At 43.5% G+C, this 25509-nt stretch overlaps 2 protein-coding genes across 5 annotated transcripts in view; one reads left to right on the top strand and one right to left on the bottom strand.

Annotated features, from left to right (window-relative positions):
* The window catches only part of col15a1b (collagen, type XV, alpha 1b), a 37734-nt gene extending 30646 nt beyond the window's left edge, over positions 1-7088 (top strand). For 2 of the 4 annotated variants that reach the window (XM_030115657.1, XM_030115653.1), the window contains 20 exons: positions 273-338; positions 758-793; positions 1079-1141; positions 1228-1317; positions 1564-1599; positions 1714-1767; positions 2017-2073; positions 2472-2531; positions 2983-3027; positions 4668-4749; positions 4850-4875; positions 5140-5238; positions 5320-5464; positions 5538-5602; positions 5684-5815; positions 5959-6057; positions 6154-6228; positions 6305-6502; positions 6654-6769; positions 6849-7088. In XM_030115657.1, coding sequence (XP_029971517.1) covers positions 273-338; positions 758-793; positions 1079-1141; positions 1228-1317; positions 1564-1599; positions 1714-1767; positions 2017-2073; positions 2472-2531; positions 2983-3027; positions 4668-4749; positions 4850-4875; positions 5140-5238; positions 5320-5464; positions 5538-5602; positions 5684-5815; positions 5959-6057; positions 6154-6228; positions 6305-6502; positions 6654-6769; positions 6849-7065 — 1761 coding nt within the window. In that variant the 3' untranslated portion in view covers positions 7066-7088. The remainder of the gene's footprint in view (positions 1-272; positions 339-757; positions 794-1078; positions 1142-1227; positions 1318-1563; positions 1600-1713; positions 1768-2016; positions 2074-2471; positions 2532-2982; positions 3028-4667; positions 4750-4849; positions 4876-5139; positions 5239-5319; positions 5465-5537; positions 5603-5683; positions 5816-5958; positions 6058-6153; positions 6229-6304; positions 6503-6653; positions 6770-6848) is intronic. The other 2 variants (XM_030115654.1, XM_030115656.1) reach the window with 2 other exon arrangements.
* Positions 7089-10776: 3688 nt separating this feature from the next.
* Positions 10777-25179, bottom strand: xrn1 (5'-3' exoribonuclease 1). Its single transcript, XM_030114686.1, has 41 exons — positions 25105-25179; positions 23903-24135; positions 23404-23501; positions 22986-23095; positions 22799-22909; positions 22621-22706; positions 22403-22490; positions 22119-22287; positions 21965-22032; positions 21457-21609; positions 21195-21364; positions 20462-20551; positions 20111-20267; positions 19814-19933; positions 19541-19710; positions 19316-19433; positions 18914-19009; positions 18504-18607; positions 18213-18347; positions 17955-18117; positions 17667-17780; positions 17469-17567; positions 17276-17391; positions 17035-17181; positions 16824-16913; positions 16494-16629; positions 16324-16380; positions 15925-16057; positions 15738-15807; positions 14742-14928; positions 14565-14654; positions 14359-14442; positions 14018-14062; positions 13683-13763; positions 13404-13535; positions 13189-13324; positions 12933-13096; positions 12744-12857; positions 12544-12649; positions 12233-12417; positions 10777-12149 (listed from the first exon to the last, which is right to left on the bottom strand). The coding sequence occupies exons 1-41, from the start codon at positions 25177-25179 to the stop codon at positions 11799-11801; spliced, it is 5151 nt and encodes a 1716-aa protein (XP_029970546.1). The 3' UTR covers positions 10777-11798.
* Between the last annotated feature and the right edge of the window lie 330 nt (positions 25180-25509).

Raw genomic sequence — 25509 nt, 5'->3', positions numbered from 1 at the left:
ACTTCATCCTGTTTCGAACCGAGTTGGTTCATAATCATCACAAACCTCTGAAACTTCTGATTATGGATTTAACCTTTATTGATGATAGACAACTAAATGATAATCTGTATTAAATTACTGTGTAATTAATTGTGAATGTGTCTGGTTGGTTTGTATTGGATTAATTTATGGTTTTCCAGTCTCATTATTTCAATCTTGCTTGTTAGATTTTATTAATGATACATTTACAGAGTATGGAGCTCCTGCTTATTTCTTGTGTTTTCTTCCCACAGCTGCTCCTCAACGTGACAGATGGTATATTAAACTTCACAGAGATCAGAGGACCACCAGGTCCAGCGGTGCGTAACGTTCAGATAATAACACTCATTTGATTTTCACCACCCCTTTATTTATTTTATATAGAAATACAACACTTGCTGCACATGTTATTAAAGAAGGTAATGAATTGACTGGAGTGGCCTAAACACACACACACACACACACACACACACACACACACACACACACACACACACACACACAAACACACACTAAACAAAATGTACATTATTTCATCACATTATCTTTTCATGTTTTCTTTTTTTTTTTAAAGCCGTGCTTGCTGCTGTGTGTGTTTATGTCTCCGCATCTCATTCATAGACAGAGAATATCTTGATATCTTAACCCTGATGCTTGTGCTTTGATATGCGCCGATGTCTCTGGATGCATGTACGCGTATATGAATTTATATGTATGCATGTGTGCGTGCATGTTGCAGGGCCCTGAAGGCTTGCCTGGCAGAGCTGGATTTCCCGTAAGACCATTTTGCAATATATATCCCCTGATACTAACATTTTTCTGAATCCTGATATACAGGCGTAAATATGGTTATACTTGAAATAGATAATTATCTAACTGGTTTGTTTGGGAACAACATTTTTTTTATGTCTTTGCTTGTGTGTTTTTTGCTTCTTTGGACTAAACAGGGTAGGTATCTGAAGCGTTTCCGGACGGCGATGCTTCCTTTTAGTTTCCAGGTTGTTTCATGTTCAGCTTTTCTAAATCTGCCACTGTGAATTGACTGTGGGCTTGTCTGCAGGGCCCCAGGGGGCCAAAGGGAGACATAGGACCTCCAGGTGTTCAGGGAACTGCAGGGTTAAAGGTGAGCAAGCTGAATAATTAACATTTATTGGAAATTACGTTTGTTTTCGTCAGTTTGTTAAATCTCCATTCTGGTTGCTCTTTCAGGGGGAAAAGGGAGAACCGGGAGTGACTATTGCTGCTGATGGATCTCTCCTGTCTGCTCCAAGAGGCCCTATGGGGTCCAAAGGCATGAAGGTAAAGGACAAGTTCAGTTTTCTTTGACTCTCCCTACAGACTAATGATGCTTCTGACCATCTAAATATACTTTTGTCCTTTTATTGTGTCACATATTACATGTTTGTGAAGCAGAAGTCTGCTTACATTCTTCTGACTCCTCTTTCCTGTTGATGAGATTAACTCTAAATGGAAAATAACTCCTCTTTATATGAATATGTTCGTTCCGGCTTATTGTAGAACTGTAACTTCACTGAATGTTCACAGGGTGACCGTGGTTTACCAGGACCTTCTGGACTCACAGTGAGTCACCGTCACTGCAGTGCTGCACAACACGATCGCCATCTCTTTATATGAACTATACATTCATTTGACGGTGTGTTGTCAGGATGTGAATATGTGTGATTTTAATTTTAGGGCCCAATCGGACCAACAGGACAGAAAGGAGAATATGGCTTCCCTGGACGCCCGGTGCGTATTTGATCTTTGTTCTGCATGTAGTGTCAATGATTACACACATTATGTCTTTCAAATATTCAGTACACAAGAGTAAATAGGAAAATGCACATATATATTCAGTCTGGATGTTTGTCTATGATAACAAAAAAGAGCTGTATTTTCTAATTTAACAATGATCTCATTCAAAAGAATCTTTAAACCTATAATCCTGCATTATAAAGATTTTACTGTCTAACTATGAATTTCCTCCTTTTTTTGCAGGGACGACCTGGGATGCCTGGAAGAAAAGGCGACAAAGGAGATTCGACTGGCCTTTCGGTAAGAGAAAATAAGCAATGAGAATATTCAGAGAAGAAATATGATTACATTGAAATCAATTCTTAGCTGTATTGTCACGATAGGCTAATATCCTGTAACTGTTTTATCGTAATAAAACACATCGTTAAAACAGACACTCAGGTTTACTGTTGTCCATGGAGTCATGGTGTATTGTACTGAGAGAGGAATGCCACAGCGGAGGTTTTCCCTTTCTCTGGTTTGAGGAAAGAAATGTTTTCTCTCTAGAATAAACTGTTTGTCTGTTGCTTTTTGGTTACTGCCTTTTTATGGATTATTCAAGGAGAACATGTCTGCGAAAATATCATGTTACACTACACACAGATTCAACATTTTACCTGGATAATGGCTCCTCTCCTCTCTATTTCCCGCTGTCTCAGGGACCTCCAGGCCCTCCTGGACCTCCTGGACCTCCTGGAAGAGTTTTGGGACTAAATGGAGTAAGTTTGAATCTGGGATGTAGCATTTCTCAATGGCTTGTGTTTTGTTGTTAAAGTAAAAAAAAAAAAAAAAAAAATCCTAGGTCTGCGAGCGTGTGTGTGTGTGGAGCCACATCACATAAAACTTGAGATTTATTAAATATATATTAAAGAAATATGTTCTATAATGTTAAAAAGAGGTCAGTAATAATTGATGAATCAAGCTGAGAAATGTCTCCCGTTAAAATAAAGCACTTAATCTCTTACTTAATTCGACAGTTAAGGTACTGTAGGGGTGGTCTCAGTGTATTTTACTAGATTATTATCATTTTATGACTTCAAGGCAGCATATTTTCGAACATTTTTCATGATTGTCACTCAGAAACAACATCGAAATGTCCTCATCTGCAAATCTCTTCCATAACGAGTGATTATTCAGTCTGATCTCGCTGCTCTCCTCTGAATCTTAAAGACCGTGTTTCCGGTGCGCCCCAGACCGCACTGCAAAAGGGGACCAGTAAGTCTGAGCCGGACCATCCGATTGGTCCGTTTCAGCTGAAAATCGGACCATCCGATGGTTTTTGTTGGTGTGTGGGTTTTCCCAGCATGGCAGCTGTCTGGTGTGGGCTACAAACAATAACCCGAACCCTCCCCTGGTTCCTTCCCCTCATTTCTTCCCTCTTTGCTCTCCTCATGATTGTTTTAAAAAGCTAAGCGTCTGTGGATCCTCATTTCATATGAAACAAAAAGAGCGTTCAGATTATCAGTTTCTTTGTTTTCAAGTCAGTTTCATTAGTCGAAGCTCTGATCTTTGTGGTGCTGGGTGTTTGGGTGCTGCTGTTCAACGTTTCTCCCGTGGTGACATGGTGTTGTGTGGAATGGATTTAGTGTAATGCTACGAGGGGGTACCCAAAAAAAACCGGAATTTGGTCAGAAAACAATAATAATAATGAGTTCCGACTTCTGGCCATCAGATGTGCTGCAGGTAAGCCTCATGCACATCTGTGAGAAATTTGAGCTCCGAGAGTTACACTGACGCCTGTCAGGAGCTATTTATAGCAACAGAGTGCAGAGGCGGTCTGCGATTTTTTCCAAAATGGCGACATTGCCTGGGAAGCCAGAGCAGCGCGTAAACATTAAATTCTGCTTTTTGCTGGGAAAAAACAGCAGCAGAAACACTCACCTTGTTGCAGCAAGCCTACAAGGATGATGCTCTGGCGAAGATTCAGGTCCATGAGTGGTTCGGGTGGTTTAAAAAGGGCCAGATGTCCGCGAGTCGGGTGCGCTCAGCCGTGAAAACAATGCTGAGCTGCTTTTCCACTGTCCAGGGTATCGTCCACAGCAAGTTTGTCCCTCCAGGTCAGACTGTAAACCAGGACTACTACATGGAAGTCCTCAGACGGCTCCGTGAGGATGTGAGGAGGAAGCGGCCCGCGGAGTGGCGGAGTGGAGCCCGGTTGATCCACCACGACAGTGCGCCAGCGGGCACGGCGCTGCGCGTCACGCAGTTTCTGGTGAAGAATAAGAAGAATCTCCTCTCCCATCCGCCTTATTCGCCAGATGTAGCCTCGAGTGACTTTTTCTTGTTCCCCAAGTTGAAGAAAGAGCTGAAGGGACAGCGGTTTGCAGATGTGGAGGAGGTGACAGAAAAATCGCAGCCGGCAAAAAATGGCACTTTTACGCGCGGGTCTGACGACGCATTGGTGAAGTGGGAGACACGGCTGGAGCGCTGCATGAATGCAGATGGGGATTATTTTGAAGGCGACGGTGGTGTTTTATTTTGAAATGTCAGAAATAAAAAGTTATAATCAAATTCCGGTTTTTTTTGGGTACACCCTCGTATACCTCTCAAACTGAGAGGTGTCAGGACAGAGGATCTGACTGGAACTTTCCATTCACTGCGTCCAAATAACAACAAACCTTCTTTCATCGATCTCATATATTGTGACATATTCCTGCCTTAACCTTGTCCTCTGTGTTTCAACCATAATAATGAAAGCTGTATGTCCGGGTGTGACGCATGCAGTTTATGCTTTTAACATTTAAAAAAAAAAAAAAAATCTTGACCAAAAATGCCTCTAACTTTTTATTGTTCTCCAATTTTGCCATTTTAACACAGTTTTAAATGTGACTTTCCAAAATCGTTAATGTGTGTAGGAGGCATTTACCAGGGGAGATTCATTTGGAGCAAAAGGAGAAAAAGGCGATGAGGGATTACCTGGAGAACCAGGGACGTCTGGTAAGACCTACTGAAGTGTTTCATGCACTGCTAGATAGATATTTTATTTATTGCAAATAATCTCAGTCTTTAACTCACATTATGTCATTTCTTATCTCAGCCCCCAGATTTGCAGATGGATTGGTGGTAAGTGATCTGTTATTACTCAGTACTTATTCACTCACCGTTATAAACATCCAGGATGAAAAACGACTTGAAAAGCAAAATATTGACTCCAGCCTTTGAATCTCTATGTTTTTAAAATCTTTTAAACTTATCTATCTCAGTTAAAGAGAAACTATTTGACCACCCAGTCTCGTTGACATGCTTCAACACAGTGAAGACAAAACCTTTGAAATAGTCAGAGTGATTGATGATCGATCGTCTCACATCTTTTCCTAAATCGTTCAGGGTGCAAGAGGCGATCAGGGATATCAGGGTCTGAAGGGAGAAAAGGGTGAGCCGGGGGTGACAGGTCCTCAGGGACAGCCTGGGAGGTCCGGACTGGTGGTGAGTGGCGTGACCCCGTCCTGGTGCGGAAGCATCTCTTTCCTGTGGAATAACAACAGATTTTATGTTTCATACATCTAGGGTCCAAAAGGAGACTCCGTCATCGGTCCCCCGGGTCCTGTGGGCTCTCCAGGTCAGCCCGGTGCGCCTGGATTTGGTCGCCCTGGACCCAGAGGTCCCCCTGGTCCTGCTGGGCCCCCAGGACCTCCTCCTCCATTCGGATCAAGTATGTTTACAGAATAAAAACCACTATAATCTTCACAGTTCGCGCTGATTCTGTATGTGTGTGTTATCATCAGCTGTCAGTATCCCCGGCCCCCCTGGTCCTCCCGGACCACCAGGGTCTCAAGGATACGCCAGCCCGGTAAGAAGAAGCAATCTTAACAAACGATGAACGAATGGACTCGTCCGTCTCAGAGCTGATGCTGCGATGGCGTGTGTCCAGGTCATCACCTATAAGACGATCAACGCTCTCACCAGAGAGTCTCAGCGCGTCGCCGAGGGGAGTTTGGCGTTCGTGTCTGAGCGGGGAGGCGAGCTGTACGTCAGAACGCGCAACGGCTGGCGAAAGATCCAGGTGGGAGACCGTCGAGGCGCGTGTGTTTGATGTAGACTGGAGAAACATGGGCAGAAACTGTTCAACTGAAACCAAAACAGTGAAAACTGTCAGTTCCCCATCAGTCTTTGGTGGTGTTGTATAATTTTCTGTGCGTCTTTCAGCTTGGAGAGTTGATTCCGTCTGGGCCGTCCTCATCAGAAGCCTCCCAGGCCCTCAGCAGACCTGGAGACTGGAGTCGCCCACACAGGAGCCACAGCCAGGTCAGCCTGAGCCCAGCGGCTGGGCAGATCCTCTGCATTTAATCAAAACATGAACAGCTGAACACGCTGAACTTCTGAGCTGTTTTTGTCGATCAGGAGCTGCAGGAGGGGATCCGGGGATATCAGCCCAGCTACAGCCTCTTACCACAGAACTTCAACCCCGTTCCGGGAGTGAGTCCGGCTCTGCGCTCAGGTACGAACTAACCCAGGCCATTCTGTAGTCTCACCGTTCATCTCTCCCTTTCAGCTCCACCTGGTGGCGCTGAATGCCCCCCTGAAGGGGGACATGCGAGGCATCCGGGGAGCAGACTTCCAGTGCTACCAGCAGGCGCGCTCCATGGGGCTGACGGCCACCTTCAGGGCCTTCCTGTCCTCGCACCTCCAGGATCTGGCGACCATCGTGAGGAAGGCGGACCGCAACGACATGCCGGTGGTTAATCTGAGGGTGAGGGCGCATTTACAAATCATTCAAACCAGATTCAGATGGTTTCTCATGTCATTTTCAATATTCCTGTTTTTTTTTTCTCTTTATTTTGCAATATGTAAAGTCTCTAGATCACTCTTGACGGGTGTTAAATTCACTGCTGTCCTCTCAGGGGGAGGTGCTGTTCAGTAGCTGGATGTCCATCTTCTCTGGGAACGGAGGCACGTTTGACCCGTCCACGCCCATCTACTCCTTCGATGGGCGCAACGTGATGACCGACTCGGCGTGGTGAGTGAGAGAAGACGTGCCGAACAAAAACTCTTTGCTGCTTTTCATTAAATCAAACCCCCCCCCCCCACACACACAGGCCCGAGAAGCTGGTGTGGCACGGCTCCAGCACCGTGGGCATCCGGCTGACCACCAACTACTGCGAGGCGTGGCGGACGGCCGACATGGCGGTGACGGGGCAGGCCGCCCTGCTGCAGACGGGCCGCCTGCTGGGGCAGCACGCCCGCTCCTGCTCCAGCCACTACATCGTGTTGTGCATAGAGAACACGTACGTGGGGAGCCAGCGGAGGAACTGAGGGGACGGCGCCGGGGCGCGAGACGGGCACATATGCACTGAGGGGGGGAGGCGGGGGGGAGGAGGGGGGGGGGGCACTTCTGTTCACACACACAAAAAGAAAATTCTCATCCGGTGCAAACATCCGTCCGTGTCGAGATGTCAGTTATTTTTTTGGAGTCACTGTAAACAATGTAAAAGCGCAGCGTGCCGTCCAGACGTCTGCGGCCTTTGTTGAACCGTAGTAGTGTTTTTGCACCGTGCGCTTTATGCTTTGGTCACAGTTGTAGGTTTTGTAGTGTTTTTTGTCGTTTCACACAGGTGGTTGTACAAAAAAAAAATTTGAAATTAAAATACCAGCCGACTCTCCAGAAAAGTTTTGGAATATTTTGGAATATGTTCATAGACTTCTGGATGTTTTAATTTGTGCTTTTGATTTTTCAATGCTTCACTCCTCCACATGAGGAAGTGCTGCTGTGTTTATACAGACTGAACTGAAGAAGACCAGCTTTTCTCATATTATCTGCAATTAGTTTGATTACAGTACAGTAAATTAAAAAAAAAAAAAAAGAAAACCCATTTTTTCTCATGTTAATGTACAAAAATGATGTCAGACTTGCTTTTGAAATTCCCAGAATGTAGTTTTGCTTTTGACAGTATTCTGATATGATTGTTCTTATTCTGAAGTTCGGAAATGACCAGTTACCATGTTGAGTTAACTTTCCAGAATCCCCGTCGAGGTTCATGAAGGGTTATTATTTGTCTTTCTTCTAACAGTATTTTTCTTTTTCTTTTAGTGAAATCGTGTCATTTTTTTTTTTAAACCATTGATCAAAAAGGATAAACTGCTAACTTATGTTATTGAGGACGATGAGCTGATAAAACCCTGTTTTGTTTTTGTTTTTTAAGATTGAAGTGGTCATTTAAAGAAAACACTTCTTCGGTGCTTACTTTACTGATTTTTTAAATTTTTTTTTACACAGAGCTTGTTGACATATATGAAAATGGAGAAGATTTAGTGAGTGCCGTGTGTATCATGGACTAATCTCACATCTCACATGTCATTTTGTCCCATGTAAATACACTGTATGTAAATGACTTGCAGTCATCACAGTATTTCTATTCTCTTGATCACTGAAGAAAAGAAAACATGTTAAAGTTAATATTTTTTAACTAATTGCATATAAAACCAACATCTGAAAGAATCAATTCCTGCCGTTTACCATGATGTTCAGACTATAAATAGACATTAACTCCATTTTCTTATCACACTGTATTAAAAAAAAAAGACAAACAACAATGTCCGATCCAAGGATTTTTCAGGAAATTATGTCAAATTTATCCTGTTTTCTGCTGATCTTTATACTAATCAGACCGATTTCCGTGATTAACACGTCTGTCTTTTAATGCTCTAGTGTTAGAGTCGAAATCAACTTGTGATTTTCATTAATTTATACAGTAGGAAGAATAGAATGAAAGCATAACAGGTTCACATGAAGTCAGAACATGCACCGTATATTTGTATAAGCATGATTGAGAGTGTGTGTGTGTGTGTGTGTGTGTTTGTGTGTGAGTGAATGTTTGTATTGTTATTGCTTTTTTTTTTTTTTACCTTGTAGATGTAGGTTTTGTATGATTCACATTAAAATCACGCTTTGATTGACAATTAGCTCACGTGCTTTGCCCGTAAAGATAATCGTTAGTGTTTCCAGGATGTCTCTTTATGTTTCTCTCTAAAAACAAAACTTGAGCTTATGAGGAAAAAAAGTTTGTACTGTGTGACAAAATAAAATGTCTCATTTTGTGTGTTTTTTTAAAAAATTATCTGTCTCTTATTGTCTCACACTTTATGCTGAAAGCAAACGGATAGCAGGAAAAGGAGCAGCAGTGGCATAACAAAAGATTTCTTTTATTAAATGGATATGTACAGCACATTCCTGAATCAAAAAGGTCATTAACATTCTCTCATACTGAGAGTGTTCTGCTTAGTTTCAGTCTTCAAAAAAAAAAAAAAACAACAACTAACAAATACAACAGGTGTGCTTCAATATCCAAAATTTTAAAACCTCTCCCTTTTATTGCACCAGAGCCTGTCGGGCTTCGGTCCCAGGGTGTCCAACCTTAAAATAAAAAAAAAAACTAATAATGCAGGCCTGACTCGCTCATTGCTTTCATCATGATCATTGTGATTTCCACACAGTGTATCCATAAAAACAATGTCCTCCATAAAATCCATCATTAGAAAAATAATAAAGAAAAACAGGAATTTCGGTTTGAGAAATGGAAATTGAGTGAGTGAAATGATCCTAAAAGCTTCTTCAGAAGATCACGAATTGCATTGTAGCACAGACGTCATGAACATTACACTGCTGTGTTCGTTCACGTAAACAAAACACAGTTACAGAGCCTCGACTTTCATACTGAAACACGTGCATCAGCGACCTCGGGGTCACACCGGCGACTTCTCATATTTATATCGTCACAAATCCTGCCCCAAAAATTCATAAAACATCTGAAAGAAGCTGCATCTGTCCTGTTTTAAAAATAATAAAATGCACCCTTGTTTTAGGTATTTTACAAAAAAAAAAAGCTTTTCACAACATCTCAATGGAACTTTTAATCTGTGACTCGCTTTGAAAGTCGAACCAAAACTTCACTTCACTTCACTTCGACTCCGGTTCGCATTCATTTCTTCAACCATTAAAACATTTTCAATCGAAACCAAAAGGAAAAGTGTCAGACCAAGTAAGTAATTTAGACAAAATTGTACTGATTAATAAAATCATTATTGGTGGCACTAACATGGAAATCTATTTTTTCATATGTTGTCCACATAATGTTAATTTAAAGCCTTCCCACAAAAATCTGCACACTGGTCGTATCTTTTCAAAGAGACGTAAGGCAGCAATAAGCATTCCAGATGCTAATTTACTGGTGAGCTACTCCTGCTTCGAATCAGGTTCGAGATGATGTAAAGTACGACACACAATCCGATAACTCTCTGTGAAAAATGTCACAATGGAATTCAGAAACCAAGTTTTCACGAAATCGAAATGACAGTGCAATAAAATTCTCACGAGCTTTAGCTGGCAAAAAGAAAAAAAAAACTGAAGTTTGAAATCAAAATGTTGCATCCAAAAAGAGAAAAGACGTCAGTTTCTTGGTTGGTTTTGTTCTTCAGGCGACTGGATCACCGCCGAGACGATGATCAGGCAGTGGATTTGTTCATTTAGGTTCAGCCGGAGAGAATCAGACAAAAGTAAAAGGTTCATTTGCTGCAGGTTGGGTCTGCCTCAGGCTGTTTGCTGGTGTTTGACAGCTCTGCAGTGGCAACATCTGTGTGTGTGTGTGTGTGTGTGCGTGTGTGTAACAAGATGGTTGTATCCCAATAACACATCAATTGAAAAATAATTCTGTGTGCAGGCAGTGCATAAAAAGCTTTGGACGACTAATATCAAAACCAAAGGGGAACAAATAACACGGCTCTTTAAAACCACACCTGGCAGAACAAGGAAATGTCGTTTTCCAGCATAATAATAATTATTATGCTATTATGTTACTGTAGTGCAAATCTGAGGCCAGTGTGTTAAGGGGGGGGGGGGGGGGGGGGGGTTTGAAGCTAAGACTGAAGATAAGTCTGATCTGTTCAGGCTTTAATGCTGCAAAACTTCAAGAATCAGAAAATAACTTTATGTGGCATCAATGAAGCTTCTGCCAATAATGAATTATGTAAAAAAAAAAAAAAAAAAATGCATTGTTGGCTTAAATATAGTCGCTTCTGTTTAAGTTGCAGTTGCAATGCATTGATGGGGGGGGGGGAATTTTTTTTTTTTATCAGTATTAACCAGGAGGAGAATATTTTTCCAAATCTGCTAATCGTCTGTTTATTTCCATGTGAGCGATATTCTTAGATTTTGTCAGAGAAACGAAAACGACGCACAACACAGTCGAGGCTGAGATCTTCGAGGGAATCAAACCTCTAAAAAAAAAGCAGCGGCAGCTTCAAGCGGCAGAAACTCTTGACTGCAATAAAAACACTCAAACGACCAGTTGGATGGAAGCCGAGCTGAACTTAAACTGTTCCGTCAATGTTTAAAATAATATGGCAGCAATTTCTTTTTTCCTTTAATTTTCATCTTTTTGTTCAAAATACACAGAGTCTCTTTGGGTTCTCATTAATACAAACCCCGCAAAACATGTGGGCTCTAAAAATTCTAATACATTTTTGTCAATTTGAGACGTACACGTTAATGAGTAAACACATCCTCTTAAATATGTCTGAGTAACTCTTGACAACTACCGTGATCTGTTTTCTGTGATCTCAGCAATGACTCAGAGTGCAAAGTGGATGGAAACCGACGGCGTGAAAAGGCAGGATTACAAAGATAAAACGCTTGTTAATGTGAATCTGAGGTATCCTCATAGTTGAGCTGAAGAGTACAAATTATCTTAATTCAAGCTAAAAAACACCGATTCCAAAAAAAATAAGATATGCTCCCACAATGCACTTGGTTCCGTCAGCGACATAGAGATGTCTGAGAAAGGCCTCTCAGGGGGATCAGGTTCGGTGGATGTTTGAGTAAAAATGGGACTTAAAAACTTTTAGTTTGCAAACTAAACCTGCTCTCCGCTCGGAAATGTAGAATGAACGAAAGGCGTCACATTAACAAAGGTGGACTTTTTTTTTTTGCCAGACGACGACACACACACACACACAAATCCCTCCTCTCACACCGCACACACACCACCAGCTCGTCACTCTGACACTTTGGCGGCGCCAAAGTTGACAGCTAACTTCCTGTGCTTCCTCTTGGAGGCGGAGCCGGGGGTGTGGCCTGCTGCCGCTGGCGGGTTTTGTTGCCGCGGCGGCGTGTGCGGCGCCGCCGTCGCCGTGGAGTCCGAAGACGGCTCGCTGTTGGCGGCGTGGTGGCGCGGCTGGTCGGCTCTCCGAGAGTCAGTGTGAGCTGGGGGTTGGGCGGCGGCGGCGGCGGCGGCGGCGGGCTGCTGGGCTCTCTGGGCTTGGTTTTTGGAGACGGCCTGGGCGGCGCTGTAAAACTCGCGCGTTTCCTGGTTCTTTTTGTTGGCCGACACTCGCTTCTTCGTCACCTGTCAAAGAACAACAGCAATGAAACCCGCGGACTGACAGAACCTGTGATGGTTGGAGTTGAATGGTTTCCGAGCGCGCTCACCTGCAGCGGGATGAACTGGTTGTGTGAGCCGATGGGCAGCGCTGCGGCCGGCTGTGGCCGGGCGCCGGCGCCGGGGAACGTCCCCGCCGCTCCGAAGAAAGGCTGGCTGGGGTGGTGGTGAGGAGGCAGCGTCATGCCCCACAGAGGGCCGGGGGGGTAACCCTGAGGGGGCAACAGCAGGCCACCTGGCCAGCGGCAGACCATCCGTTAGATTAAAGACTTCGAAAGACTCCAAGTCATTTACCGAAGTTTGTTCTTCATCTGATACGGATCAGAAACACGTGACACACCCGTCAGCAGGACAGACTGACCTTGTTGGCTGAAGACCGGGGTCATGGGTCCGATGGCTGAAGGCCGTATCTGACCCATTCCTTGGTACAGAGGAGGTGGGAGGGGGAAACCCGACCCCACTGAGTTCTGTGGTGCAGAGACAGCAGGGAAATTCTTTACAACACTTTCAGATCAGGATGATACAAAGCGTCAGAATCAATCAGAATCCATGCCTGCCTACCAGTCTCTGGAGAGCAAAGAAGGCAGCCTTCTCCTTGGCGTCGTTCTCTGATTGGCTCTGAGGGCCGTGAACCATCAGCCCATTGGAGAGCTTCACCTGGCAGACGACCAGACCCTGAAGGGACGGAGCGCAGGAGAGTGAAGGAGGAGCGACGGGAAGTCGTGCGGATGTTTGTTTCTACGGTTGTACCTGTCTGTTGCCGATGTAGCTGAACTCGGGCGGCGCCATGCCTAACCGGGCGCAGACACAGGCCAGCTCCGACACCTTACTGTTCATCACGGCGTTGGGGGAAGCAGCTGCGGCCGGCGACGGCGAGACCGCTGCGTCGCTGAGGGGGGCGCTCATATTCGCAGCTGCAGGGAGAAAAGTAATCGGTGAAAAGAAGAGAAGGAGCGGCATCCTGGTTTGCTGCTGGTTGAATTTGGTGGAGGAAACGGCTCGGTACCAAGTTTCTTGGAGGATCGTCTCCGGTTCTGCTGCTGGCCAGCCGGGTAGCCGCCGTTCGCCGACTCTTGCGTCGGTGGAGCTCCCGTTCCGGCGCCGTCGATCTTCAGCATCTCCTTCAGGACCAGGGTTCCCTTCTAGACAACACACACAAAACACCTGAAGCGGCGGCACCAGGCCGCTCCGGGGACGGACTCGAGTGTCACCCATGCTCACCATGGCGAACGACTGGGGCGACAGCGGGCCCTCCGCCGGGTTCACGGGTGGCTGCGGAGCAGCGGGAGTGGGCGGGGCTTGCTGGCTGCTGATCTTCAGACTGGCAATGAGGTCCTCAAATTCAGTAGAAGCCTGCGAGAGTTTCAGTGACGTAACGTTATCGACTCTTCAACTCATGATTGTCAGCCGGCGGGAAAAGCTGTGAGAATGGGAGGGAGTGTGTGTGTGTATGTGTGTGTGTGTGTGTGTGTGTGTGTGTGTGCGTGTGTGTTCCTGCACCTTCTTCGCAGTGTTCTGCATGGGGAAAAGGGAGCTGACGTCTTCATTTTTCTTCAGCAGTCTGATGGCTCCGGCCGGAGTCTGAAAAGTGTCAAAACACACATGAACACACACACACACACACACACACACACACTGAGGAAGCAATACACACCAATCAGCCGTAACAATGTGACTGACTGGTGAGGTAAATCACCGCAGCTCTCTTTAGAGATATGGACAAATGGACTTAAAGGCAATTTAATTCACAAGAGTTTAGTTGTGGTTTTACAGAGTAAACTCTGAGAGCATGTGGTGTGTGTGTGTGTGTGCGTGTGGTGTGTAAGTGAACTCACAGCTTTGTTGGCAGGTTGGGTTTTGTCCTGCTGGTAATGTCCTTCCTAAAACAACAAACGCATTAACACAATTACACTTAGACAGCAAATCCACACACAAACACAAAAGGAAGCAGCGATGTGATGTTCGCTCCGACGATGAGAACGTTCTGAGTTCAGCATTCTGTGCAGATGAATCGAGGGAAAACAGGAACTGAACTGAATTTACTGAATTAGATCTTCATTCATTTCAAGCGAGTGTTGGATGCTATAAATTCCAAACACTCTGGCTGTTTGGTGTTTCCGTTGTGTTGTGAAGCTGTTTGGTCACAGCTTCCATGAAAAGGCAGAGGGAGACTTACATTATTGTGCCAGTGAGCGGGAGGATTGTTGGGAGGGCCGGCGTTCAGCAGACACTGCCAAACGTTATTGTACTCTTCTTTACTCTGAAAAGCGAAGCAAACAAAAGAAGTTGTTAGGCTTCATTTGCTCTCACTAGTCTCACTTTTGATTCTACACGTCCGCAAAGCGTTTATTCTGTGAGCCGATCAACGATTCGATGAAGTACCTTGGCCTGCTGTCTCTGGATGGGACCTTTAGAGGGCGAGTTTCTGTTTCCCTGCGACGACGCCTTCACCGCGCCGCCTTTGCTGTTATGCTTGGGGCAGAGAGTGCGGCACGGGGACTGAGCGACGAATTTAAAACACTGACGATACTGAACTTTTCGTCTCATCTCTCCTCTTACCTGTGTGGGCACGAAGGGCGAGCGCGGGGAGTGGTTGAGGCCCGCCAGATGGCGCTGGGAGTTGAAGTTGGCGCCGGTGGCGGGCTGAGGCTTGACGATGGCGGTGAGTTTGTGATTCACTCGACCTCCGTGGGAAATGTTGATCAGAGCACAAGGAGGGAGGCGATACCCTCGAGAAGAAGAACACCTGAGAGAAGAGAGCGAAAAAAAACAGAGACTAAGGAACAACGTTGACTTAAGACACACACACGACAGAATTTAATTTTATTTCATTTATTCTAAGAGAGCTGGAAAAAACAAACAAAAAAAAAAAGCACATCTGCAACTAAATCTGTAAAAGAAAAAGAGAAAAATCTCTGGTTTGTCTGACTGGCTCCAGAGTTACATAGAAAATAAAGTCAGAGTTTACCAACAACCGTCAGTGTAAAGAATACAAACGGTCCTGGAAGTGACTGCATGGTCTCCACAGAGGACCGGTCTGATAAAATATAATATAATAAAAGATCTGCGATCCTCCAAGATGTTTGAAGGAAAAAAAAATAAACAAGATCCTTCAAAAATGGAGTGTGCTGAGACGAACTGATGCTGCTTTGAATGTTTTAATGATGCAAAAATGAACTATTTTCACATTCTGTATTTTCTAACAGCCTAAAACCTTTCCAAAGTATTGTATGTTTATCATATTTGAGAAAGACACACTGACAACATCATGTACAACGACTGTGTTCCATTAAAGATCAAACTGTGTTTTTGAATACCATTAAAAAACGTTCTCTTATTTTAAGGATGTTTAATATATTTCATTTATCAAAGAATATATTTAAGAAAAAACAGTCATCATCTGAAAAAAGTGATCCACAACTTTATCCATTTGCTGATTCCTCCAAATAGGAATTCTAACCTGTGTAGTAATTATAAGAGAGAAGCTGCAGTTTGGAGAAACAGACTGATTCCCACCACTAATGACGCAGGGAGACGTGATGTGGAGCAGATTACCTGATGTTCAGGCCTCCAGCAAACTCTTCATCAAACAGAACTTCATAGAGAACCTCCGCCTCACGGTCCGCTGGAGAAACACATGCAAAGGTCATGGTATGCTCACAATGAAAAATAAAACCTTTTTGGTACAGGAGGTTTTTTTTTTTTTTTTTTTTTTTGGTTAATTCAGCAGATATATCTTTACCTCCTTTAATGCCGATGACAGTCCCTCGAAGTCCCAGCGGGACGGTGAAACTCTCCCGGATGTTGACAACTCTGTCGAACAGGCGATAGTCTGCCTCCGGGTCTGGAACCACTCCCTGCTGCTGCTCCAAGGGCTGGAGGCAAGACAGTCACATTCAACACATTACACCCATAGACTGTTATCGTTACTAATTAACCTGTAATGTTTCTTCTTGATTGACCATTTACCTGATTTATGGCACTAAAAGCAGGGCGATAGGTAATCTGCATTCTTTCTCATATAATCTGGCACCATTCCACAGTTTCTTAGAACCACAGCACTAAATCACTGGGTGGTAACGTGATACACTAATTCACTGACACAAATGAAGAACTGAAAAGTGTCATAAAAACGACTTACTCTGAACAGGAGATGAGGCTTGACCGTCACACGCACTTTTTTGCTGCTCTTCTTCACCTGAGTGAAAGATGGAGCGGTAAAAAAAAAAAAAAATGGGAAAAGGGAAAATTGGAACGTGAGTGCACTGAATTTTGAAACTAAGTCGGTGTTTTTACGTGTGTGTCAGTCACCTTGGCCTTCTCCACCAACTCCTCAATCCTTTCCACGATGACGGCGTCCAGCACCTGGAGGTCACATGACGTTCTGCTAATGGAGCTGACCGGGTGGCCTTTCAACCACGAGGTGATCTCAGCCACTTTCTCTGCCCTGTGAAGTTTACAACAATATAAAAGCCTCATTTACTATTCAAGCATAGGTTATTTGCACCTCAAAATCTTAAAAAAGTTGAAACAACAAAAATCAAGCAGTATTAATGCCTCTCTGGACTCATTTTCAGCATAACGTCAACTGAAATCAACATCATCTATGTGTGTGTAAAAGAGTGTGTCCGTGTAAATTACCCGTTCTGGTCCTCTCCAGGCCAGATGTCATCTTCATAGAAAACATCGTCATGGCTGTTTCTGGATACGGTGTCAAACACCTCCGAGAATCTACGACAGCAATTTGACATGTTAAGACTTCAGTTTTATGCATTTTGAAAGAAAAGAAAAAAAAAAAGAGAGGTTGATGACAAGTTTGAAGAAAAGAGGGGCTTAATTTTTGGGGTTTTACCTGTCCAGGTATTCGGCCAGCAGCTCCTCCACGGCCGCCGAGTAGAGCCACTCTTTCTCGGTTCTCTTTGTGTATCCAGGAACTTCCTCGTTTTTCTTGTTGAACTTCAGGTTGAGGCCAACATTGGCCTTCTGCTCGCCGCAGGGGCTGGACGCAGTGAGGAGGAGGAAAAGGAAAAACGTCAGAAAACCTCAGTGCTATGCAGTAAATTTCTTCATGGGAGTCCAAACGTGAGGCTCACTTCTTCTTAGATCCTCGGCCAATGAAGATGCTTCCTGAGAAGCGGGAGACCAGATAGCTGGTGATGCCCAACCGGGAAGCCAGGATGTAGCCGGGGTTGTATTTCACACAGTATTTCTACACAAAACACAAAGCAAACACGTTGGAATTGAAGCGACGTCCCAACAGATTAGCTTCACAATCGTGCGTCTTACATGTTGATTCTGGATTAAGGACTCCAGCTGGGGCTCGTGTGGCACGTTGAAGACCACCCTGACTCTGCCGTCTTTCAGGACATCCTGGGAGTCTTGCACCTGTGAAGAAAATGCCCAAATCAGGATGGCATTGTAATCAGAAAACGCAAATTTTCAGTTCAATTCTCTGCCACACTATAAATTCTTTTCAACGTTTACCTCTCCCATGGCACCGTAGTACGGGTTTCCCACCATGAAGACGGAGGTGGTTGGAGGAAAGAGCTCGTCTAAGCTCTTAAAGCAGGTCAGAGATGAGTAAAAGGCCTTGATGTCCTGGGAAGATGAGGAGAAAGATGCAGAATTTAACCCACTGCGTACTTCTAAAACATGAGCTCTGTGATCCTGCTGGAGGCCGACACAGCTTAGCATAGCAGCGACATTCTCTCTCTGCCTTTTCCTCGACATCCTGAACTACAGCGAGCTGTGTTTTTGTCTGTGTGCCAGTACCTTGACCACGGTCTGGTAGGCGAAAGGCAGGACCTGTTTGGCCCACTGTTTCTCCAGCTCCACTACTCCGTTGGCTTTGGGGACATATTTCCTTCCCGTCAGCAGCTGGCCGTACAAAACCACCGCAGTCTCGTTGATCACGATGCCTTTCCTCTTCAGGTAGCTGAAAGGAAGAAAAAAAAAAAATAAACATGACAGTGAAAATGTAAAAGGCAACTGTGATTTCTCTCTTAAGACTTTTTTTTGTGTGCAGCTTACTGTTCAGTTATCCCCTGGACATCTTTCACCCATTCTTTCTCCTCCTTGTCAGACAGACAGGTGATCTTGGTGGGGGGAGGAGAGGACGGCCTGTTGTACAGTTGCTGGACACCTGGGGGTTCCTCCAGAGAAAACCTGGAAAATACAGCAAAATTTAGACACAAAGACAATTTTTGCGTAAAAATATTATTAAAGAAAACACTGGTGGAAGAGATGGAGGTTTTACATGTAGCAGACATATTAAACACAACTAAATACGACGGTGCTGAAGGCCCAGGGGAAATGACTTACTTGGTGTCTCCATCCGACACGGCAACAATGCGAGCTTCCTCTAGATGGGGCCAATTCACAAAAACAGACTTGCCCAGTACATCTGCAGCAACATTGTCACACAGCTGCAAGAGAAAAACAACACAAGCAGAGAAAAAGAATAAAAGCGCTAACAGAGGACAAGATCAGTGTCAAACCAAAGTGCTCACAGTTCAAGTCACCGATTTCAATGTGTTAAATTTTAATTAGACAACATGTACAATTCTCCAATAGAATTAACCCAGTATCACTCAAAAGTAGCAAAAAAAAAAAAAAAAAAAAAAAAAACATTCATCAATCTTGAGGATGTAATTTGAAAAGGAATTCTACAAACAACCTGTACACTTAAAAATCATTTGACTTCATGAAACCAGGTTGATAAACAAACGCACCTTTTCCCCGTCCTGGTCGGAAAGAATATCCAGCATCATGTTCTCGCCTCTGCTGCTCTGCTGGAACACGACTACCCCACTCTTCTTCTTATAAAACTAAAGGAGTGAAATGTAGTGAAAGAAGAAAAGAGAAGCACAAAAAACTAAATTACAAACACGATAAAGAGTTTGCTGTTCATCATAAATGTGGGTGAAATTTCATACCTATGAGAATAATAACCATTAGAACATCTAATGTTCTAATGTCCCCACAGTTCTCACAGTCCAAAAACATGCATGTTTTTGGACTGTGGGAGTCAAGACCTTCTTCTTTTTGTTTGTAGGATAATTCATGGTGAATCAAGAGAATTTGTCCCGGGATTTATTATCTCATCTGGCACCCAACACAAATATGTCCTGTACCTTATGCTTGATGTGATGCAGGGTTGGGAATCCACAGAAATACAGAACGGAGCGGTCAACACGTTTGCTCTTGTGGTCCAAAGCCACTTTCCAGGCATCAATGGGAATGTATGCTTTCCTGCAGCCATCAAACACGACACAAGACTGTTATCATGAAGCTTAAACCATCGTTTATCGTTTATCAGACCTGAAAGTGACCGATCCTGCATGTACGTGTGCAGCTACCTGACGTGGCAGTGCACGATGTCCGGGAACAGCTTCGGCAGGGCGGAGCTGTACGTGAAGTCCGTTTCGGGGTCGTAGGAGTAGACGGCACACTCGGTGTGACGATTCCGGGACTTCTCTTCTTTTGTCAGCTTGTTATTGCAGGGTTCCATGGCGGCGAGCAAGCATCTCTGCCCAGGGAATACACAAAGCAAGAGCATGAGTTTAATTCAAAAGAAAAAAGAAAAAAAAAAGAAGATGTGATTACTTTTCACCAGTGGAATGTCTGTGTACCTCGTCTATAAACGGAATTAGCACAACAGCTTCCCATTCCTGCTGCTTGCCATTGAGGTCAGTTTTGAAGTCAAGGGGGTAGTACTCAATGATGGGCGACCTTTCACTCGTCATCAAGTGCTGAAACATCAAAACAACACAAGAGCTTATAAAATGTACAAACTCATTTCTTCTGCCTTCCAGGCCAACTTGTGGTGAACGCCGCCACTCTATCGCCTTAATTTACATATTGATAATAAAAAGAGACATTAAAATGCTGCAATAGACTTGATATTATAACGGAGCGGAATGCGTTACCCGGTAGCATTCGGGCAGCAGCGCCATGCTGGCAGCCGGCAGGACGGCCAACAGCTGCTGGAAAGGCATGAAGGGCTTCCCAAGGTCAAAGGTCAACGTCAGCCCCGATATATTCCTGATGTCAGACAAGAAGGGGGCGTAGTGGTGGGGGTAGTACCTGCAAGGATAAATTAACAACATTTAAATACATGGGACCCAAAGGGGGAAAAAAAGCTTTAATGTTCAAAAGAATAACTTTCATAACTAAAAGTTGGAAAACCTTCTATCTGGAGGTGCGCTGTAAAAAACAAGCGACCGGTGAATTATTTACACCTGACAGACAAGTATGCACTTGGAGGAGGATGTGCTCACCAGCTCCAGGACTGAACTCCGTGGTAATAGTAATGCAGGATCCACTGGATTCCCTCCACGTAACACTTTGCTTGACTTGCGAGAAATTCGCTGCGAACATAAAATAAATCCCAATTAAAGTCACTTTCAAAGTGCGGCATTTTAAAACTCCCTACAGTTATGGAGATAAACCAGTCCTTCAACATTCACCACATATTGTCTTATAACAACCACATGAATGTGCTAATGTTTTTCTAGCAAAGCGAAAAACACTGAGACACATCTTTAACAAACAGTGCCTCATTTTGTAATTATTATCGTCTTAATGCACCACATTCATGACTCATTCTCTTCTCATTGGAGTTAAAATAAACAAAAGTAAGCTTTCTCATTGCAACGGGCATTACTTGGCCACGGAGCAGAAATGGAAGCATGGCTTTTGGAACTTGAAATCTCCTTTGCCCTTCAGGGTGTGTGCAGCATTATATTACCAGGCAGCAGAACAAACACGACATCATAAAAATGGTGCATTTAAACAAGGCAGCGCAAACCAAGTGGTTACGACTACTTCTCACATTAAACGCAGTCTCCATACCAACTATTTCAGAGAAATTCCTAATTTGTTGCCAACGACATGATTGCATGATTATATCCAGACCAGACGGTTGTTGCAAAATGTTTTCGTGAGTTTCACAGTCGACACCGGCTCCAGCTGTGTATCTGCGGTCAGGTGTGCTCCTGTTTGGACACTTACTCAGACACCACATCCACACCCATCTTGGTCATATAGTACGTGCGCTTGTACTGTCTGAACTCCGTCTCAAAGATGTCGTCCTCCTCTTCCTCGTCGTCGGCCACGGCTGGTTTTCCTTCTCCAGTCGTCTTTTCTGCGGCGGTCGGGGCCGCGAGGCAGAGGGCGGGATCCTACACAAATAATGCGAGGGATTAGCGTCATAGAGAGCCACACCGGTAACGGTCAAAGAAAGGTTGTTTTCATTGAGTCGCTTCTTCGCTACCTCATCGTTGCTGCTGTCTGCAGCAGCGGCAGCGGCGGCGGCGGCTTCTTTCTCGGCGGCCAGCCCTGCCGCCTCGTTGAGATATTTGTTACCAACTTTACTCTCGAACCACTTCAAGTCCACAAACACCTCGCTGAAATGTTCCCGGTCAAACTGAAGGAATGCGGGGAAAGGAGAAGGACAAGGAACGTGATATTTCATCATGGAATTTGTTGTAGAAAGCGGTCATTTTAAAACATGTTCCAAAATACGTTAATAAACACAAATTTACATACTATTTGTGGTGAGAATGCTCAAATGATTTTCAAAGCCACTGGTGATCAGCAATTAATAATTAAACACTTAATATGATTTTGGAAAACAGCTACAGTTGATACACAAAAAAAAAATGTAAAAGTAATTGGAAAAAAAAGCTGATCGTAAAATATACATTTGATAACAACGGCAGTATTTATGCTACATTTCTCAAAACTCTGAAACTAAATATGACTCAAAAAACTTGTCTCACCTCAGAAAGCTTCTCCAAGTACTTTTCAAAGTTTCTAAGGTTCAGGTGACCATTTTCATTCAGATAACCTAGAACATAAAAATGAATTTATTTCTCTTTCTTGAATCTACAAACTTATCTCACATCTAATTTTGTGTGTGTGTGTGTTTCTCACCTCCCAGGCTGGGCAGTACACTGATATAGGTCTTGTACAACAACGGTAAGGCATCGTGATTGATGTGAAGGTGAGGGAGGTGAGGGATGAAGTCGTTTCCTACCAGGAAGCCCATCAGAATCCAGTCGTCTATTATTCGCTCCAGGTCATAATCAGAACCAATCTGATTCTGAGAACCAAGCAGAAATGTATTCAAACCGGTTGCGTATCGAATATTTCTGTCAAACATATTTAAAAACAATATCTATTACGAAGACCTCCCATGACATCTGTGTGTGTCCTACCTTGAGCTCAGCGAACTCATAGTCGATGTATTCTCTCATCAGAGACAAGTGGAGCAAATGAAAAGTAGTTTCCTCTGGAGCCGTTATCCTGAGGGAGAAGAAAAGGTCAAGGTTCACAAAAGAAAATCATCACGATTTAACTGAATGTGACAGAACAGACTGGATTGTTGATTTTTTTTTTTCTCCTTCCAATCAGACAAAATCAAAAGCGAGGGAACCTTTTCTGGGATTTCTTTCCCCCGAAGCGAACTTCCTCCCTGAGCAGAGAGAAATTTGGCTCGTGGCTTGTCAGACCCAACATAACCTACAACATAAAGAAAAAAAAAAAAAAAAACCCAGGGTGAATCTCAGAGGAGACTGAGTTGATGTGCACCACTATCTGGATATAAGTCGTACCAGGTCAGCGTCCAGGCCGTACAGGCAGTGTCGAGTGTTCGGATCGTGATCTGGCTTCGCATTCTCAGACCGAATGAACTCCATGATCTTATGCTCTCCTTCCCCGGGTGTCTATGTGCACAAGAAACAAGTAAATCAGCCAATCCAGGCAACGGATAAACCGTTGTAATCACACACGGACACAGACCTCGTGGCCAGACAGGTAGATTCGGACATTCTGCCACAGCTTGTCAGTGGAGAGCTTGTTGTGGACAAAGTATTTGAGCTGTTCTTGGAGTCTCGCCATGAAATCTGTACCTGTAAGCAGAATACGATATGATAAATGGCGCTGCAAAATAATTAGAAATATATAAGTTATGTCACCAATTACTATAACACTGAAACGCACAATGTAACTTTGCAGACAATTAAAATTAGAATAGTTACAAAAACTCAGCTCCAAAAATGACTGAAAAACACACTGAAATCTAACTACAGTGTGCTTGCATGGTTTGTTCAGTATTAAATAATTGAAGCAATTTAGATGTGTGAATGATGTTCAACAGTGAATTTCACAGTTTACCAACATTAATGTGTTATGTGTAAAAACATTGGATCGTTCCTACCAGGAGTGATACAGTTGGAGTCGAAACGAGCTTCCGTGGGAAGCACCTCTCCTTTATCCAGAGCTTTTTTGATCTTATCCTCTGCTTCTTTGGCAGACCTGGACACGCAGATATCAAAGAAGGCATAATAAATCTATCACCTCAAAGCTTTTCTTCTTTTGACAAGTTCTCAAATCCACCTTAATTAACAACTGATGGTAAGGGGTTACCACTTTAACCTTACAAATATCATAAATGTCCTGTGCTTCGAGTAATTCTGTTTGCAAACTGCAGCTTACATGTTCATCAGAAAAACTCTAGGAAAATGTTCCAGCATGAAATGACAGTATGGTCTATAAAGACATGTTTTATTTTGGCTTTTTCAAGAACAAATAAAATCAACATGTTTAATTTTAAAATTATGCACTGTCCATGAAGTAGCTTTTAGGAATGATGTGGTTATGGATGTAATACTACAAGTACTGCAACTACTAATAATGACAATAATGTTGATCTCTACCTGAATCTCCTGCCTCTTTGCTGGTTCATCTTTGCTCTTGGTGCCACACCATCCACAGCCATGAAAAAGACCTTACGTGGCTTGATGATCCTGAAGAGAACCTCCAGGTAATGAAAGATGTCAGCAAAAATCTTTTCTTCTGAGATTCGAAAGTGGACATCTTCGTCATTTGGGTGAGAACACTGGTGGATGATGCCATTCATGTCCAGATACAAGTTGTCAAACTCTGGAATCTGAGGTGAAAATGTAAAAACAGCATAAAAAAAACAGTTGAATAACAGTGTAATGTGCTGAAAAAAAAACAGCCTGTGGTATTACCTGTAAAGTGAACAACTATTAAAAAACTGCTTTATTGTGTTTTCTCTGTAAAATTGCCAGTTATGTATTGTTAAGGTTTTGACAAAAGCCTTCTAGTGACCTCCTCCAGGCCTTTGACACAAAGACACTAAAATCTCATAAAAAGATTTTTGACTAGCGACCGTCGAATCTGGCTCTTGTTTCAATCTGTTTGTTGTACAATACGGACGTTTTGGCACGGAACCTTTTTTGTGGCTTCGGCAGAAGTGTCTTATGCAATGAGAGTGACACTGAGCAACCTTCAGCTGATGAAACTACTGCTCATACGCTGAAATACTACACGGGGAAAGTTTAATATTTAAAACGAAGCTAGAATCTCGAAGTGTAATTAATATTTTCAATATCTACAACAGACTGACCACAAAGATAAAAAAAAAAAATCAAATAATTCCGAAAACATTTAAGTGCTATCAGTACAACAGCTGGCAACAGTAACTTAATCACACTTTCTCATTGGCGTAGGCTTGGTTAGCTAACCAGTTATGTAAGATTAAAGGTAGTACATAATCTTCTTGTTATAAAGCAAAACTACACTGTAATAACGCAATACTTTTAAATATTTTGACCTGTTTCTCCTAAACCGGTGTTCTCTTTGAAAACACTAGCAAGCCAGTCACTGTAGGAATTTCTTCAATTAAGGTTAACGTTCTCATTGAAATTAGTAAAAAAAAAAGAGGGGGTAAAATGCGTATATAAATTTGACAATAGCAAAAACATGGGGAATATCCCAGAAAGACTTCCTGAAATAAAAGTTTGAGGGCTTTGCTATATTTAGCCCGTTGATAGCAGACAGCTAGCTCTGCTAGCACCGCGGCTATCGCCTGCAGTCATCACGGGTTTCTAACCTGGTGTTCCTTCACAACTTCGCTGAGACAAGGGTAGCGCTCCGAGATCCATCGGTAAAATTTTGGAACTCCCATTTTCACGGCAAAGGTTAAAACAAAAACACTGAACAGTTCCCAACAGCGGAATACCAGCTAGTTGTCCCCAGTCCGTTTCCCAAAACACTCCGCCGGTCCCTGTACGGGAAACAATAGTTCCGGTGTTGTTGTTCCCGCCAGAAAAAAAGAAAAAAAAGAACAAACAGAAAATGTGAAAGTGTATTAATGCACATGTATGTACAATAATAAACCGGACTTAAACAATGTGTCAGTGAATCTTCATCTGAGCCTATAATTTCACTAATTTATTACATTTCTAATTCATGTTGCATTCATGAAAAAACCCAATTGGCAGTATTTTTTTAGTAG

The sequence above is a fragment of the Salarias fasciatus genome, chromosome 18, assembly GCF_902148845.1.
Source record: "Salarias fasciatus chromosome 18, fSalaFa1.1, whole genome shotgun sequence".
In the NCBI taxonomy this organism is placed as follows: domain Eukaryota; kingdom Metazoa; phylum Chordata; class Actinopteri; order Blenniiformes; family Blenniidae; genus Salarias; species Salarias fasciatus.
Note: the sequence above shows the minus strand (reverse complement) of the source record. Positions and strands in the feature narration are given on the sequence as shown.

Bases quoted from the DNA above. Each gene is read 5' to 3' on its own strand.
- xrn1 (XM_030114686.1), bottom strand. From the start codon at position 25,179: ATGGGAGTTCCAAAATTTTACCGATGGATCTCGGAGCGCTACCCTTGT. The intron at 16,630-16,823 runs GTAATTTACACG...TAAACTTCACAG, and splicing joins CCTGGAGAGGACCAGAACGG to GGCAGAGAAAGTGGCTGAGA. The intron at 12,150-12,232 runs GTGAGCGCGCTC...GTTCTTTGACAG, and splicing joins ACCAGTTCATCCCGCTGCAG to GTGACGAAGAAGCGAGTGTC.